We start from the raw sequence: 19,489 nt of genomic DNA on the forward strand, positions 1-19,489 counted from the left end.
TCTTGGGCCACCTTACTTAAGGTCAGGATTACAAATATGCATGGGAAGGGCTTTTGTCAGGTTTGAAGGTCATGCTGAAATGGTCTTTGTAAGGTTGGGGGCAGGGAGATGTCCTCTCAGTAAATACAGCAGTACGGAATCTCTTAGAGTACTCCAGGTGCCCCCTCTGATGGGGTAACCTAGACCTTAAAGGGGAATGATACCACAGGTGAAGCATCCTTTCAATAAACCTACTTTCGCTCGCAGTTCTCACAGAGCAGCTGCAATTTGAGGAAGCAAGGCAAAGGCCAATCCAACAGTTATTCTAGCCCTCCTACTAATGCAAAACAACAAATGCAGAAGACACCAATAATGACAACAGCCGGGTGCCACTCAACTTACAGAGAAAGAAGCTGCAGGATAAGAGCTAGTATGGAGAGGAGAGATCATGTACTGAGGTGCAACTATCTGTAGATCACTGAGAGCCAGTGCAAAGTTCTTGGAAAATGGGTTAGATGGCTAGTACAGATACAATGGGTAAAAGGGCTTCTCTTTGTACTGTGATACTCTGTGACTCTATCATAGACAATGCTACAAGTTTAACTGCAAGTGTGACACTTACTGAGTTTTAGACTATTTTGATCCATTTAGATTGCTCCTGATGGTAGCTCTCGCAAAATCAATTTTCCTTTCTAAAACCATTCATCACTTGCCAAATTGCCTTTTCAACACAGAGTGGCACAAAGTTTTTTTTCACTGAAAAGCCACACTTTGCCTCACATTTGAGTACACAGGAGAGAGGAGTTGTATTGAGATTAGCACTTATTCAACAGAACTAGTGACTTACAATGAGAAGCACACTGCAAATTACTTTTGTACAATGCTTCTCTCATGAAGAATAATACCTCAGAATGCTTAAAAATAATTGGAAAACTGATATACTGTATCTGGTATGGCAAAGAGACACTGTGAGGTGAGGAACAGTTCTCCCCTCTGTCCCTGTCTGTCCAAATTTCTCCATTTGGGGCTCTACACTTTTGCTTGATAACTCCCAGTGGGAGGATCTATGATGGTAAAAGTATAATATGAAGGTGACAAGAAGCTGGATGAGGAAGAGCACATTGAGAGGTGAGGAAAGGCATCAAAAAATTAAAAACTGGGAAAGAAATGGAAATGTGAGCAAGACTGAATAGACAAGCCCAGAAAATACAAACGTAAGCAGGAGGTGCTGGAGGAGCTGAGCAGGAGAGGAGAGAGGAACAGAGTCAACTCTTCTTTGGAACAGCCATACTGGTCAGAATCATCTTGGACTTCAAACGTTAACTCTGATTCCCTCTCCACGGATGCTGCCAGAAATGCTGAGTTTATCTGGCACGCTTTGGTTTTATTTCAGATTTTCAGCATTCTCTGTACTTTGTTTTTACCAGAAAGTAGCAATGCAGTGGGTGAGTGAATTCAAGCAATGATGAGGCACAGGGTATGAGGGCTCAGGAGCAGTCTGGTATTTAAACAGTGAAGAGTGCATGCAAAGATCCAAAGCAGGAATGGGCTACTAAATTAGAGTGGGCTATTAAATTACAGTGGGCTACTAAATTCGAGTGGGCTGAGATGATGTAGGAATTGGCAAATACTTTGAAGAACTCTGAATCTTAGCTACTGAAGTATGCGATTGTGGGGACCATATGTGCCATGTTTTTTTTATTATTCACCCATGGGGTGTGGCATTGTTGGCTAGGCGCATTGTTAAAGATATACTAAAGCTTTTGTAGGAAAACTGAAGGATCGTCATTGGAAAGGTCAGGCCTTGAGCTAATGAATGCAGACAGCTCTACGATTTTTTTGGTATCAGAAGGGAGATGTGTGACACAAGGAAGCATAGAATAAAGAGACATCTGCAAAATGTATAACAATGATGAAAATGATGAATACTTTAGTTATGATTTCAGTGTCACATATTAATGTAGTGGGAAGAAATCTGGTGCTCTATCTGCATCTTTGTAGAATATCTGAATCTGCTATGTTGTAAGTAAAGGTTTCTTTTATGAAATGTACCCAAGACTTGAGGAGTATTATTTGCAAGAATTAATTGCAGTTAGACTCCATGCACTGAATAAAATTAGGAGATAGTACTGGCAATAATTCAGATGAGAAAGAGGATATTGGGTTAATGTAGTACAGGATGCCAAGGTTCAGCATGTCCTGTATGTAACTTGGGATTGCAGTTCAGGAGAGGCTAAAAGTTTGGAAGAAATATTGAGAGCCAAAAATGATAGCCTTGGATTTCGGGAGGACATTTTATCTTGGTTTTGATATCAGTCACCTTTAGGGTCATTGCTGAATTAGGCAGTAAGATCTAAATGGGCTTGATGAAATCTTGGAGTTTTGCGGAAAAAGAGTAATTATTTGACAGTAATGTAATGCCAAAATCCACTTAATATGGAAGTCTTGAGATTTGCAACTGCAATCTCAGATTAAGGGGTCACTGATTTAAGACAGAGATGAGGTGGAACTGCTCTCAAAGGGCAGTGAATCTATCAAATTATTTAACCCATTGGGCTGTTAAGGCTGGGCCATTGAGCATATTTCAAACTGAGATAGACTATTTTAATAAGTAAGGGAATCAAGGGCAGTGGAGAAAGGGCAGGAAAGTGGAATCGATAATTATCAGACCAGCCACGATCTCTTGACTTCTGAAGCAGAGTCAATGGGCTGAATAAGCAAAAGTGAGGGCTGCAGATGCCGGAAACTAGAGTTTAGATTAGAGTGGTGCTGGAAAAGCACAGCAGGTCAGGCAAGCATCCGAGGAGCAGGAAAATCAACGTTTCGGGCAAAAGCTCTTCATCCTGATTTTTCCTGCTCCTCGATGGGCTGAATAGCCTGCTTCTACTCCTAAGCCTCATGATCTTTTCTGCATAATGTTTTGAAGCATTTGTATGCTATCTTGTTGTTAGCAATTGAGCAACAAACATTAGCAAGTGATGAATGTAAAGACTCCTAAGATATTGAAAAGAAAATAAGAATTTTCACCCTTATTGTTGAGAAGCAGTCACTAAATTCATGGCATCAAAAAAATATAATTTTTAAACAAAATTTTTACTAGGAAAACAAACAGGTAAGTATTAGTATTAACTCTGCATTTTCCCCACAGATGCTACCACACCTGCTGGGTTTCTCCAGCAATTTCTGTTTGTGTTTCAGGTAAGTACTAGCTTATATATGTAGCCTTCTCCTGATAATTCAGACAATTATTTGGCAAAGAAGTTTACATTTTCCAATAATTTAATTCAGCAACATCTGACTAACCTTGGTCACAGTAAATCTAGTCTTTTTCCTGTTCAGTGCATTTGGGTTCAATTCCTCTGTTTTTCACAAATGTTTCTGATACTTCTACCATTACCTGTGTGACAATTTGAACATCCCAAAAAGTGAAGTTTAAGGGTAAAAAGACTTGCATTGACGTGGTATTTTAGAAAACACCAAAATTTGCGAAAACAGTTCACAAATAAAGAGGTACTTGTGGAAATGTAGTCACTGCTGTAATGTAACAGATATGACACTCAATCTGCACAAAGAAAGATCCACAAACAGCAATATGGTAAATATGTCAAGGACGATAGAGAGTACTCACCTTTCCTTTCTTGATACATGTGTTTATTGTATCAAGAAGATCTGCTTTATTTTTGTCACTTTTGGGTAGTTCAGTAAGTTCTTTGCCAATCAGCTCCCCTTTATGATAACCCATCATACGTTCAAATGCTGGATTCACATACTGCAAAGAAAATCAAAACTCAAGTTAATTTTCTGATGAAATTTGCCTCATGCCTTGATGAAAGCCGTATCCGAGGTTGTTATTTCTGGTCATACTATTTGCAATCACAGTCTATCATTATCAAAGGCTATTTTTCTCAGTAAAATTACTGAAATTGCACATTTTTCATCAAAACTTATAATTCCTATCCTAATATAACGGCATCAGAAGTATACGTACACCACATGGACTTCAATGATTCAATAAAAGAGAGACAAGCAAAATAAATGATACAGGTCCTGAAAATCTAAGTCTACTCAAGTATTATCTATTTTAACAGCGTCATGAGATGAGCAAAGACTAGGTCAATCCAAAGATATGCCAGGACCAGTCCCAGAGCCCAAAATTCATTCAGTGCCCAAGCTGAGGGTGAACTGTTGACTGTCTCCAAATATCAACTGGTATAGGAGGAGCTAGACTAAGAGACTCAAAATATTATAGTTCCCACCTCATGGGCCATCTTTGTAACAATGTAATGTGCTTGGTACAATAAAGGTAAAACTAATAGTTTGGTAAATGTGTAAACCATCTATTTTGGACAGCTGAAATTTTACAGATTTTTAAAACCTCTCTTGGAGAGGCTCTCTTACAAAGTGCTACGCAGGATCACCCAAGTGATGTTTTGATTTGAAGACATCCAAGATCATTCCTTTTCCCTGACCAGGATATCTCTTCTGGACTTATTGTGGAAATAAGGGGAAACCACAAATGGGGCAACACAACTGCCAATGGTAATCATATCAAGTGATCTCCCATATCTATACACAGGAGAAAGTGAGGACAGCAGATGCTGGAGATCAGAGTCGAAAAGTGTGGTGCTCGAAATGCACAGCCAGTCAGGCAGCATCTGAGGAGCAGGAGAATCGACATTTCAGGTATAAGCCCTTCATCAGGAATCATATCTATAGATACTTTGGCAGAGACAGCACTACATGACTTTGCAGGAGTGTCTAGGAAACATATGTGCTGCTGCAACTAATTGCAAGATCTTTGTTTTTGGGCTTTCTCTTGGGCCAGGTTCTATTCTTATGGAGTAGGTTTGGCAGAAAACTCTGAGACTTCCCAGTCAGGTCTCTAAGTTTACATTACAGTCAGATCCTGATGACCTATTTTACTCTACTCTAATGACTACTTTTACAACTAACTGCTTTTTTTTAGATTAGATTAGGTTCTCTACAGTGCGGAAACAGGCCCTTCGGCCCAACAAGTCCACACCGACCCTCCGAAGAGTAAACCACCCAGTCCCATTCCCCTGTTACTAATGCACCTAACACTACGGGCAATTTAGCATGGCCAATTCACCTGACCTGCACATCTTTGGACTGTGGGAGGAAACTGGAGCACCCGGAGGAAACCCACGCAGAACACGGGGAGAATGTGCAAACTCCACACAGATATCATCCAAATCAAATTAGAAAAACAAAATGCCATTATAAACATGCAAAAATAGCAATAACACTCCGACTTGGTTTTATTGTAGTCAGGAACCCTAATTTGTAATTGTATTGCAAGGACTGTTCCATGTGCTGTTCTGCATTGCACTAAACAGATGAAAGATAAGGATGATTCTTATAAATGTGTATTCATATGTAGTCACTGGGAAAACAAATATTAAAACTAGACTGATTTGCAAATCTCCAAGTCCCTTAACATCTGTTGCAATAACTAGTTGAGAGATCTTGCACTGCATTATGCTGAGACTGGTTGACACATAGTGATTGATAAGCTATGGTAAAATAACGTCGAAGTGTGGGAGAAATGAAACAAGAATATTAATTTTAAATGCTTTCTTTAAAGTTTCTTCAACTTGAATGTTTAGATTCATGAAGCTGAGGGAGTTTAATTCAAGAAGCTGTTATTCTACCTCATTATCAAAGTGACTGTAGAAAAACTACACTCGAAGTAATGCTTCCCCATTTCCTGCTTGATATCCTCTAATGGCAAATCATTGTTACTTTAGTTTGACGAAGTTCTATGCATTGCAGAGTAGTTTTCTACATTGACTTCATTTTATGGCTGCCAGTTTAGGGGCGATTTTCTGAGGGGATTATTTGGTTTTGAGCCTTAACCTATTAGAAAATGGATGGAGATTGTTTAAGGTAATCAAGCCTAAGGCATTTACAATCTGTGGAAAGGACTTCCATTAAATTTGTTTGACATGATTCAAACTCAAATCTTAGAGATCCCAACTTACAATGTTCTAGGTGATGCCGTCATTCAGTATGAAGTCTGAATTGTTAACTGTCAAGTGAGACATGAAATGCAGAGTAGAAGAAAATTTAAGTTAACTAGTTGCCGTTTCAAAGCTTTTGTTAGTACGTAGCATTGGGATATTTGGCCATGATCCAATAGAAATGAATTGTACAATTGATAATTCTTATGATATTTCAAAAGCAAACCAATGATTTCAATGAGAACATGATTGCAGATCTCTTATACTTCTCCAATAATGATGCCTTGTCATGAAAATCTAAAAGGAATTCTAAGTTTTTGCTAATAGCCCACCCGTTTGGAGCTCTGCATACTTAAAGAATGACCTCACTGGAACAAGGCTAACATAAGGAAAAGGGGCAGCAGTAGTCCCTCAAACCTGGCATAAATACATAACATTGAGCATCAGAATTAGGCCATTTGGCCCTTTGAGTCTGCTCGGCCCTTTGATCAAGGCTATGTTTGTCAACCCGATTCTCCTCCCTTCTCCCTCTAACTCTCGATCCCCTACTAATCAAGAATCTATCGATCTTTGTCCCAAAGATATTCAATGACTTGGCTTCCACACTCTTCTGCAGCAATGAGTTCTACAGATTTCCCACACGCTGGTTGAAGAATTTCAGCCCCACCATTCAATGAAATCATGTCTGATCTGCTGCAGGCCTCAGCCCCTCTTTCATGCGAGCTCTGCATAGCCCTCAATCCCTCAATACTTCAAAAACCAATCACCTTCTCTTTAAATATTTTCAGTGATCGAGTGCCCAACAATTTTCTGGGTAAAAAATTCTAAATATCCAGCAACTTCTGGGAGAAGAAACCCTTCACATCTAAGTTTAAGTGTCCTCTTATTCTGTAACAATATGCCTGAGTTCGATTTTTCCCCAATAATGGAAACATCTTCTCAACCCCTACTCTGTCAAACCCTATCAGAATCTTGAATGTTTCAATAACATCACCCCTCATTCTTCTAAATGTGAATGAATAATTGTCTAACCTGTTTTGCCATTCTTGATATGTCAACCCTTTTATCTCAGAATCAGCTTCATGAACCTCTTTCGAACCGTCTCCAATGCTAGCAAATCCTTTTTCAGACAAAGGGAACAAAACCCACATTCCAGTAAAACAGATGTGGCCTCACCAACACCCTCTGCTGTTGTATTAAAGACTTCACTATTCTTAAATTCTAACCTCTCAGCAATAAAGTGCAAAATTGAATTTTTAATGAATTGTTACACCTGCACACTGATCTTTGTGCTTCAGGCATAGGAACATCCAAATTCATCTCTTTCTTGAAGTCTTGCTTCATTAAATAATGTTTAAATATTAAATAGTTAATAAATTTTAAATAAAGACTGAAGCTCACTGGAAATGAACAGTACATTAGAGATGAGGTCCAGGGGTTTTCCTCAGATGGATGCAGCCCTAGAGTTATGCAGATTAACTCGGTGGACTGACTCTTCTACAAACATTTATTCCAATGAAGAACTGTGTGAACTTTGCAAGCAACATATTTTTGCGAAGAACAAGGGTGGATTTCAAAAACCTTATCATGAAAGTAACTACTTTAAACTAATCCATTTATCCATGATAAAAGGTAATATTAGGTCACCTGGATAACATGATCTTCATTTGTAATTTCTATGGCCTCCTGGCAGTGCTCTAGGGCTGTAAATATGGAGTTGCATGCCCTGAAAGAAATAGTCAGAGTAATGGAAATTGTTGAGTGATAGATGCATTTAAAAAAATTACTTAAGATGATTTGTATTAAGAGTACAGGCATAAACCCCCAATAGTATATAGCAGCAAATCACTAAAAACTGATTCAGATACTTTACCCAATTGTCTGGAATCATGCAGCCTTAGAGTGCAATACAAGGCCATTCAGTTCATTATTGTGATGATGGTGCTAGCCCTTCAACTCAAACTATCTATTTTAATCCTATTTCCCTTACTTTTATCTGTGTTTTTTAAATTCTGGCAATTTAAATAAATGAATTCAATTCTATTTGAAGAGATATTGATGATCCTGCCTCAACAGTTACTAGTGGAAAAGCTTTTCATCAAGATATAATTGCACCTTTCTTGCTTTCTATGCCTATCATCAGCTCTCAATCAATCAACTCTGGAAATTTCCCTGTAAGACAAACTTAATTTGCCTATAATTATCTGGTTTATTATTTTCTTCCTGTCTTGAATAAGGATGTAGTGTATATCCCTGTCTAGTTGTTCAACATAATTCTTCGTCCCAGAGGTAATTGAAGAAACTATGATGATGGCATCTCCATCAATTTCATCCTCTACATCTTGGATTGCCTGTCATCTAGGGGCTGGTGATTGTTCTACACATTGCTCCATTAATATTTTAAATGCACTATCCTGAATACCTTTTTCATTAATCACATCTAGAAAATGCAGCTAGTGTGATAGATACATACCGCAGTTTGAATTGTGACCGCACCTCTCCGTATTCCAACTGGATTAATTCATTGTAACATGCAGTTACATTGGGGTTCTCCACATATCGCTATGGATAAGGAGAAAATAACATTAAAGGCGTACATTTCAAAAGTCTGAGAAAAATCTTATAAATGCCTCACATGACCCTCTCACAAGGGAACACTAAGCCACTCCCATTCTTCTTTCGGGACAGGGGCAACCACACAAGGGAAACTGCAGGAATCAGTGAGGTGCTAACTCTCAGAGTGGGCAGTGTTATCAATATTATTGGCAGAACACAAAATGTAGCATTGGAAATATTGGATGATTGGAGGACGGAGGTGCAAGTAATTTATCAGAGAATGGTAAGACTAGGAGAGATGTTGGACTCGATTGTTTTGGACGGTGCTGGAGAGGTGCTGGACACAGGAAGATCTGCTCCATTTTATAGAGGAAGGGAGAAGTTTCTAGTGCTAAATTTGAGGAGACATTTAGTATCCCACATTGTGCTCCAACCTTTCAATGGGTGTCTCATTTATTTTGTTAAAAAAACCCTGATATCATTAGAAATAGTCCAATGGGATCAAGAACAAGGTCGCACGTGGCCTAAGATATCCACTCCTCTGCACTTATGTGGATTTGAATCTAATTCGGCTCCAACAGAAAAATCGGATTTATAACATATTACAATGGCACAGTGGAATAGCAACATATGCTATATCAAATGATCGCAGAAACAATGTAAAATGAATCTAACCAAGGCCAGAACAGGCTAAGCAGTTGTCAGAATACCCAAGGATGGCTTGGGAAAACAGGGTCTGTTTTGTTAACAGTGTTAGATTTAATTCACACAGCTCAATTATTTTAAATAAATACCGAACAAACCATTTATCCACAGATGTAGACATTCTAATGAATAGAGAGACAGAAATTCCAATAAACACTGAAAACTTAACAGCATGGTGATTTACATTGACATATCATTAAACACAAGTGAGTTCTTTAATAATAAAGACAGACTATATCAATTAATTTCATTATATACTGTAACATTCAATAGGCAATCAGCAGTTAAAGTGATTTATCGAGTGGGAGGTTGACCTTATTCACAGCGTTATAAGACCAAGGCAAAAATCACTGCTCACATCACAAGACATGAATACTGGTAATTACTTCAAACATGGCTAACTCAATGTCATGGCAGGTGTATTGCTACCTATATACCACATACAGATTTCTGGATCAGCCCCTTTACTGAAGCTTTCAAAACTATGGTATCTGCATTGAATCCTTGTCCAGTAAATGCTGTGAAAAAATGCTCCACTCTGGATATTTGGTGATAAAAGAACTCTGTGATACAGAACCCCACATGATACATGAGTCTGCACGCAGGATCCTTGATGTTGGCCTATTGGAAAATATTGCTGAAAGAGGACAAATTTTGTTGAAGCTTTCTTTGTTGCACTAATCTGGACAATTTGCAAGAAAACTGATTCAAGAAGAAAACCATGGTATATATACATATACTCTATGTTAGGACAGTGCTGATTTGTTGGCAATGGACTCTCATTGGTAGAACCATTGCCAACGACAATGGGCAAGGGTTAGAGTTGGGGTTAACCACTAATGCTAATTGATAGTTAATGGCCAAACATAGTTAAATTTCAACCTAGACATTGATTCTGATTGGTTCTCACCATGTTTATTGAGCTGATAGTTCTTCTGAAAGAACAGGGCCTTGTATATAATATATAGGTTTCAGAACATCCAAGTATGCAAAATTGCAAGGCTGACAATCCTAAACTGGTTATCAGTTTAAATCTTCAAATAGACAGGATTATTAAGCAAAGTTAACCAATTGTAGAATTCTATCAAAAGTTGGACACTATGTTGCACATTTTGCTTGTGCGAACTAGTTGGATTGGTCAATTTATTGTTTGTTGTGAGCTGCCAAAGGGATATACTGCTTAGACCATAAGACCATAAGACATAGAAGTGGAAGTAAGGATATTCAGCCCATCGAGTCCACTCCACCATTCAATCGTGACTGATAGGCATTTCAACACCACTTACCCGTACTCTCCCCGTACGGGTAAGTGGCGTTGAAATGCCTTGAAGACATTCAATATTTCCGCCACCACTGCGCTCTGTGGCAATGAATTCCACAGGCCTAACACTCTCTGGCTGAAGAAATGTCTTCTCATTTCTATCCTAAATTGACCCCCTCTAATTCTAAGGCTATGCCCACGGGTCTAGTATCCCCACTTAATGGAAATAAATTTCCAGCGTCCACCCCTTCTAAGCCATACATTATCTTGTACATTTCTATCAGATCTCCCCTCAACCTTCTAAACTCTAATGAATAAAATCCCAGGATTCTCAGCCATTCATAGTATGTTAGGCCTACCATTCCAGAGATCATCTGTGTGAATCTCTGCTGGACATGCTCCAGTGCCAGTATGTCCTTTCTGAGGTACGGGGCCCAAACTTGGACACAGTATTCTAAGTAGGGCCTAACTAGAGCTTTATAAAGTCTCAGTAGCACATCGCTGTTTTTACATTCCAATCCTCTTGAGAAAAATGACAACATTACATTTGCTTTCTTAACCATGGACTCAACCTGCAAGTCAACCTTTACAGAATCTTGGATGAGCACTCCCAGATCCCTTTGTACTTTGGCTTTATGAATTTTTTCACCGTTTAGAAAATAGTCCATGCCTGTATTCTTTTTGCTAAAATGCTTGATATGACCTGCCAGTTTTTGGACATTTGGTGAATATACTTGGTATCACATTGGTGCTGAAATTCATTTACCACATTATTCATTTGAGAAATAGGCAGAATATCTCTTTACCTTAACGGCAACATCCTGCTAGCACTGATGACCACCTATGTTACACCTGGATAGTGGCAATGTGAAACAGCCAACTTCACCTGTTGCTCAAATAGTTAGACTGAGCACTTATCAAGACCATTGTCTGGCCTTTCAGGAACTTACATATTATGCAGTGAGAAATAAGCTGGTCAGGGAAACCACTGCACAACAGGATAGCTTTAGTGCATTACATTTGCATGATGACAAAATGGAGTAAGCCCCCTTTATGAGGTTACTGAAAAGGCTCATCTTTTCGCACACAGGACTGTAGAAATCCCAAGATATATAATGGCCAGTGAAGGTAGGCATACAGTAGTCAGTAGTAGAGAACGCCTAGCCAATTCTCAGCTAGGAATTGAGACCAGGAAGCTCATTACTGTATTCCATTTTGCGAGATATTGTGTTATGAGATAGTGTGTTATAGGTTATCTTTATTAACTCATTCACTAGCTCACTTTTTAATTAATACAGGGTTCCCGTTTATTAATTCATAACCTTTTACTAACCCGTTATTTACTATAACACAGTTTCATTCATTCTATGTTAAAACCGCAATTCTGTTCTATCCAAATTTAAAAACACCACTTTCAAACCCATGACTGTATTTCCACACCTTACCAGCCCTTGCTACAAGCAGTGTTTACCTCTGAATAAGTGTAGCATACAGAATAATATCATCCCCATCGAGTCTCTATGAAACATTATAATATTAATCAGCCCTTACCAACCATCTCTTGGACCTGACTAGATTAAGTACCTGTTAAATACTTTTAACTGGGCCATTATCCCTTTAAGAACTTAAGTGAAAAATCAGTGCTTCCATGAAATTGCACGAATGAATGAAACTCATACCGTCAAATAGTAAATAAATCTCACAACTAAGCTGCAGTGATCAGTTTAATATCCTTTATTCTTTTATTAAGTACGGGTAGAATTTCTAACTTATTTAGAGCACATAGGCCTACTATTTTTACTAACATTTAATAATTTAAAAGACAAAAGGACTAACACCTCCTAATTATGTCAGCAGACCAGAGAGATGTCCCATCAGAAGTAGCAGCCAGCTCTTAGCACATGTTTTAACCCATCTCCTGTCTCCCAGGACAGAAGCCCCTCAAACCTTTGTCTACTATTGATAAAAAATGTAACACCATAGTAATGGTATTATAATAGGCCTCCACACACATTATTTACTGCATCTGCTGCACCCAATGTGGGTGTTATATTGGGGAGACAGGCCGCCTACTTGCGGAACGTTTCAGAGAACACCTCTGGGACACCCACACCAACCAACCCAACCACCCCATAGCCCAACACTTCAACTCCCCCTCCCACTCCACCAAGGACATGCAGGTCCTTGGACTCCTCCATCACCAGACCATAGCAATACGACGGCTGGAGGAAGAGCGCCTCATCTTCCGCCTAGGAACCCTCCAACCACAAGGGATGAACTCAGATTTCTCCAGTTTCCTCATTTTCCCTCCTCCCACCTTGTCTCAGTCCCAACCCTCGAACTCAGCACCACCTTCCTAACCTGCAATCTTCTTCCTGACCTCTCCGCCCCCACCCCCACTCCAGCCTATCACCCTCACCTTAACCTCCTTCACCTATCGCATTTCCAACGCCCCTCCCCCAAGTCCCTCCTCCCTACCTTTTATCTTAGCCTGCTTGTCATACTCTCCTCATTCCTGAAGAAGGGCTCATGCCCGAAATGTTGATTCTCCTGCCCCTTGGATACTGCCTGACCCGCTGCGCCTTTCCAGCAACACATTTTCAGCTCCAATTAAAACACATAAGGAAATTCTTACATGCAGCTGCAGATTCAAATATAATAAATGTATCAACTTAACATGGAACATATGCAAGTGGCAGGAGATTGGGTGTCATTCCATCGAATGGCCAGATCATTTCTCATGATATTTCATGCAACATCATGAAAGGCTCTAAGTCAGTCACTCTTGGTCTTGAAAATTGCCCAAACCATCTTAAAAGGTATCTCAAATGTTTGAGCAATAGATGATGCTAGCTGTTTCATGCTAGTACTATGCAGTAAAAATGAAAGTGGTATTCATCACTAACAAAATGCTGCCATCAAGCCAAAAATTATTTTGTCTCTCCCACAAATAAAGAATGTGGTATATGAATTTCAGTGCTGTTGTGATGGCAGGATTGTAGGCTGCATGTCCCAAAGACCAAAAGGCATATCCCTTCAGCAGTTTACAAAAAGCAAGGTGCTGTCAATACCCAATGAGCCTGCAATTGCAAAGTTTGAAACACATGTCCAACATTAGATATAATTCTGCAATTAGAAACATTTGCTGGATAATCCTGAGTGTGCAAAGAATTATACTGACAACCAATTTTGGATTGTCAGTTGGGCTTGCAATGTAATGCACCTGTACGTACTGGAAATGACACGTATTAGTATACAGGGTGCTGTTTTCTGTCAATAGAAAAACTCATCCACACGTAATACCAATCAGAGTCAAAATACTTGAATATAATGCGTTATTAGACATCAGCATGTTCTAAAGCATTTCCAATTATTTTTGAAATGTGATCACCACTGAAAGTAGCTTAGCTGAGGAGCTCATAGGATGGTTTCAGGGTTGAGTCTTAGTACACCATGTTCTGGAGAATGCTTGGTCTGCTGATGTGTAACAAGACACCATTATTTAATGATGTGGAGATGCTGGTGTTGGACTGGGGTGTACAAAGTTAAAAATCACACACCACCAGGTTATAATCCAACAGGTTTAATTAGAAGCACACCAGCTTTCGGAGCCCTGCTACTTCATCAGGTACTCGTGTGCTTCCAATTAAACCTGTTGGACTATAACCTGGTGGTGTGTGATTTTTAACCATTATTTATCTCATTATGAACGCAAGCCTGGGGCAGTGACCATGCCATTAGTTTGAAATGCAGAGGAGTGAGCCTGAGAATATTTTTTAAAAATTAATTCAGGACAATTGTGAGGGAATGAAAGCAAAGCTAGATAAAGTGAATTAACAGATTAAAAAATAGATTGATAGAGATGCAGTAGCAAACATTTAAGGGCTTTTCAGAATACATGGAATAGATAAATTTCAATGAATAAGAAAAATTCAATGGGTTGGATCCAACATCTGTATTTCCTTTCTTAACATGAAGATTAAAAATAGCATCAGATTCAAAGAAAAGCACATAATTCTGCAAAGACAAGTGGCACATCAGAAGATAGGACAGATATAAAAAAGACAAAGAAATTAGTGTACAAGAGAAAGCTAGCCAGAAATATAAAATCAGATATTAAGAGTTGCTAGAAATATGTATAAGTAAATAAAGTGACCATTGTACCTATAGAAAGTAAAACTGGATAATTGATAATGGTAAAAAAGATGGCAGATTAATTAAACAGATATTTTGCCTCAGTCTTCACTATAAAGGTTATAAGTAACATTCCAGAAGCAGATATACATCAGAAAAATGAAGGGAGGGATGAATTCAAGACAATTACAATCACCGGAGAAGCGGTAATAAATTAATTGTTGGAGATGTGGGCTGACAAGTGTCATAGAGTCATAGAGATGTACAGCATGGAAACAGACCCTTCGGTCCAACTCGTCCATGCCGACCAGATATCCCAACCCAATCTAGTCCCACCTACCAGCACCCAGCCCATATCCCTCCAAATCCTTCCTATTCATATACCCATCCAAATGACTCTTAAATATTGCAATTGTACCAGCTCCACCACATCCTCTGACATCTCATTCCATACACGTACCACTCTCTGTGAGAAAAAGTTACCCCTTACTTCTCTTTTATATCTTTCCCCTCTCACCCTAAACCTATGCCCTCTAGTTCTGGACTCCCCGACCCCAGGGAAAAGACTTTGTCTATTTACCCTGTCCATGTCCCTCATAATTTTGTAAACCTCTATAAGATCACCCCACAGCCTCCGACGCTCCAGGGAAAACAGCCCCAGCCTGTTCAGCCTCTCCCTATAGCTCAAATCCTCCAACCCTGGCAACATCCTTGTAAATTTTTTCTGAACCCTTTCAAGTTTCACAACATCTTTCTGATAGGAAGGAGACTAGAATTGCATGCAATATTCCAACAGTGGTCTAACCAATGACCTGTACAGCTACATGACCTCCCAAATCCTGTACATAATACTTTGACCAATAAAGGAAAGCATACCAAATGCCTTCTTCACTATACTATCTAACTGCGACTCTACTTTCAAGGATCTATGAACCTGCACTCCATAGAATCCCCACAGTACAGTAGGAGGCCATTTGGCCCATTGAGTCTGTATTGTCCAAACAGCATCCCACCGCCCTACCCTAATCCTGTAACACTGATTTCCTCTGGCCAATCCACCTAACCTGCACATCCCTGGACTCCGTGGGCAATTTTGTGTGATCAATCCATTCAGTCTGCATATATATGGACTGTGAGAGGAAAGTGGAGTATCCAAAGGAAATCCTCACAGACACAGGAAGAGTTTGCAAACTCCACACTGACAGTTTCCCAAGAGCCGAATCAAATTCCGGACCGTAGTCCTGTGAGGCAGCAGTACTAACCACTGAGCCACCGTGTATAAGGTCTTAAATCAAAAAGCTTGTAAGATTGTTGCATCGTTTTGAGATTTCCAAAACCCCTTTGATTTGGGGAAGGTTCCCTTAAATAGGGAAGCTAGTGAATGTAACTGCTTTGCCCGAAAAGGAGGGAGACAGAAAACAAGAAGCTATAGACCAGTTAGCTTGACACGTGATTTTGGAAAAATGTTAGAAGCTATTATTAAAATGTTATAGAACATAGAATAGTACAACATCTTCAGCCCTACTCTAAGATCAGACTAACCTACATACCGTTCATTGTACTATCTTCCATGTGCCTATCCAAGAGTTGCTTAAATGTCCCTAATGTATTTGATTCTACTACCACCGCTGGCACTGCATTCCATGCACCCACCACTCTGAATAAAAAACCTACCTCTGACATCTCCCCTAAACCTTCTTCAAATTCCTTAAAATTATGCAACCTCATGATAGACATTTCTGCCATTAGAAAAAGTCTCAGACTATCCACTCCATCTATACCTCTCAACACCTGTACACCTCTGTCAAGTTACCTCTTATGCTCCTTCGTTCCAATGAGAAAAGCCGAGCTCCCTCAACCTTTCTTCGTAAGACATGTCCTCCGGTCCAGGCAGTATCCTGGTAAATCTCCTCTGCACCCTCTCTAAAGCTTCCAAATCTTTCTTCTAAATGAGGTGACCAGAACTGAACACAAACATTTATAGTTAAACACTTGGATAAGTTCAAGTAATCAGGCAGACGTTTTTTAGCTTTTGGTTGTTTGTTGCTTTCTGAAAGGGCAATTGTTTTAATCAAACTCTTGGAATTATTTGAGGAATTAACACATGTTCTGGCTAAAGAGGATGTACTGTGCTTAGATTTCCAGAAGACATTTGATACTGGCTAAAGAATATTTGTCTTGGGAAGAAGGGGAAAATGGAAGAATGGAAAATATGGGCTTTAAATTCAAATTCACTATACAGCTTGTGCCATACTGGCACTGGACTCTCCTGAGCTTCATTGAGCATAGGCTTGCTGCCAATTTCCAGTGCACCAAGCACTTCACTGTGTATGTCATTTGCTGTTCTTCTTTAGTCTACTTTGATGAAGCTTAAATACATTCCTTTTACTTAGGAACCTGGATTCTGATGTAGAGGTAAATGGGTTTTTGGTTGTCAGTGAAGTGAAGGTCTTATTTCTTTTCAGGAAAGCTTCGGAAAGTCATTTTGGAATGCGAAATAAAGACAGCTTTTCCAAGATTAAATGAATGATTGTGTTGCCACAATCCAGTGCCATTTTGGATTACAAAATGAATAAAAAGAAATTACTTAAATAAAGCTTCATCTTCTATTCAATTGAAGAAAAATATAAAGGCAGAAAAATAAGAAATGGTGTTTAAATTTACAGTCTCCCTTGTCAGGCAAGGCTCCAGGTTTTCTTAAGATCTTAGGGTTTCTGTAAGGTGTTCCAGTCTCTGAGCTGTAATGAGTCCCCATCCTGGGTCCAGCCAATGCCACCTCAATGACATCATTAGGAATCATAATCTGGGCCCACCACACAGCCAAAGCTGCAACTGCCAACTCACTGACGTCACAAGGAATCCCAGCTCCTGGCTGATTGCAACCATCACTCCCGCTCCAGTCTCCTCTGCGATGACAAGAAGAGTTGGATGAGTTGGACTGAAGGGCCTGTTTCCATGCTGGAGAACTCCATGATTCCTGCAGACATGTGATGGAGCTATTAAATACCAAAAAGGAACGATCACTTTGCTGGGAGTGTATGTTAGGTCCTCAAACAGTCAGACAGACACACAGCCTTCCCTTTGATTCAACCAAAGCTGTGGATACAATATGTGGATGATACGTTCATCATTACCAAAAGCGCTAGATTAGAGGCAACACACTAACATATCAACAACATTTTCATCAGTATTAAATTCACCAGAGATGAGGAAAACAACAACCAACTGCCATTTCTGGATGTAATGGTGGAAAGAACGACCAACATGAATTCCAAATCAAGGTTTACAGGAAGGCAACCCATACAGGCCAAATGCCTGAATTTCAACACAACCATTCCAACGTCAACAAAAAGAGCTGTGTCAGAACATTATTTGAACGAGCAATACCACACTGCAGCACCCTGGAACTACACAAAAAAGAGGAACGCCACGACAAAGTTTTTTGCAAACAATGGATATCCAATCAGCTTCATCCGCTGATGCCTATGGAACAAACAACATCATGAAGCCACAGTACAGCCAAATACACTGGTCACCCTATCTTACATTAAGAACATATCAGAAATTACAACAAGTTTCCTACGACCTCTCTTGATCATGGTAGCACACAAACGCACAACTACACCATGTCAACTGTTGTCAAGGTGAAAGACCTCATAGCTGCAACATACAGAACCAACATAATATAAAAAATTTCATGCAGTGATTGCCACAAACATTACATCAGACAGACTGGAAGGAGATTCCACAAATACGCAAACAACAACTGGCAGTAGAATGACACGACCAACTCTCACTCATCTCCATACACTTAGACAAGGAGGGCCACCAATTCGACTGGCATAACCTAACCATCTTGGGACAAGCTAACCAAAGACACACAAGGGAATTCCTAGAGACCTGGTTCGCAACCTGGAATGCTATCAACAGACATACAGAAATGAATCCTAAATATGAACCACTGTGGAGCAGGACCGGAAATGACACAACCCAACATAACAGACTGGGTGAGGTAAAAAGCAGAGTAGTACAACGTCGCATTGGAAGTCGCACTGATGATGTTACCTAGCAGGGTGATGAAACATCTGCATACAAATCAACCAGCTTGGTTGACAAACCAACCATCACATCTACAAACCGAGCTACAAATCTTCACAAAAACTTTAAAAGGTTAAAAATCGCAGATGTGAGTGTTTTGCCCAAGGATGTCAAATTTTGTTAATATGTATTTTTTGGGATTTTTCAGATACCAAGGATTTTCTATATATCATATATGAAAGATGCTGAGATTTCATGACTGACTGGCCTTATTCTTGTATTTGAACACGTCTCAGTAAAGAGTGTCTCTATAGTTCACGTTTACAAAAACAATTTCAAATACCTACTTTCCCTGTCATCATCAAGCTGAGATTATTTAATGGAATAATCAATAACAGAAAGCTTTAAATAAAGAGAACTGCAAAAAGTGATAAATTACGCTCTTTTGCAGTTTTGAAGAGTGTAACATTTCAAAAATGTCAAATTGCAATAATCTGCATTACATTTGGCTACATCCTCTGAGTCTAGCATTCATGAGAAGACCAATGTTTATGCATTTTGAGCCTCTATACACGAATAACATTGAGCAAGCAATATTTGAGACTGCTGTGAAAAGCGTACAGATGCAGATTCAGAAAGGAAGATGAGGGTGACTTGCAACACACTCCAACTAATCTGGGTACAGTTATACCAAAGAATAAACATGCTTCCAGTCAAACAGCTGCAACCATGAAGTGAATAATGGTAAGCAAATAAGGTAGAGTTTTATACCCTGTTGAAACCTGCATTAAGGAGGGGCAAGACTGAACACTCCTCTTGATCGTTACACCTGCAG

General features: G+C 39.4%; 1 protein-coding gene across 4 annotated transcripts in view; it reads right to left on the reverse strand.

Annotated features, from left to right (window-relative positions):
• pde8b (phosphodiesterase 8B) overlaps positions 1-19,489 on the reverse strand; it is a 259,858-nt gene that overhangs the window by 53,751 nt on the left and 186,618 nt on the right. For all 4 annotated transcript variants that reach the window (XM_060843664.1, XM_060843655.1, XM_060843637.1 and 1 more), the window contains 4 exons: positions 19,426-19,483; positions 8,434-8,522; positions 7,608-7,686; positions 3,608-3,748 (listed from right to left, as the gene is read on the reverse strand). In XM_060843664.1, coding sequence (XP_060699647.1) covers positions 3,608-3,748; positions 7,608-7,686; positions 8,434-8,522; positions 19,426-19,483 — 367 coding nt within the window. The remainder of the gene's footprint in view (positions 1-3,607; positions 3,749-7,607; positions 7,687-8,433; positions 8,523-19,425; positions 19,484-19,489) is intronic.

Source organism: Hemiscyllium ocellatum, chromosome 2 (assembly GCF_020745735.1).
Source record: "Hemiscyllium ocellatum isolate sHemOce1 chromosome 2, sHemOce1.pat.X.cur, whole genome shotgun sequence".
Classification (NCBI taxonomy): Eukaryota; Metazoa; Chordata; class Chondrichthyes; order Orectolobiformes; family Hemiscylliidae; genus Hemiscyllium; species Hemiscyllium ocellatum.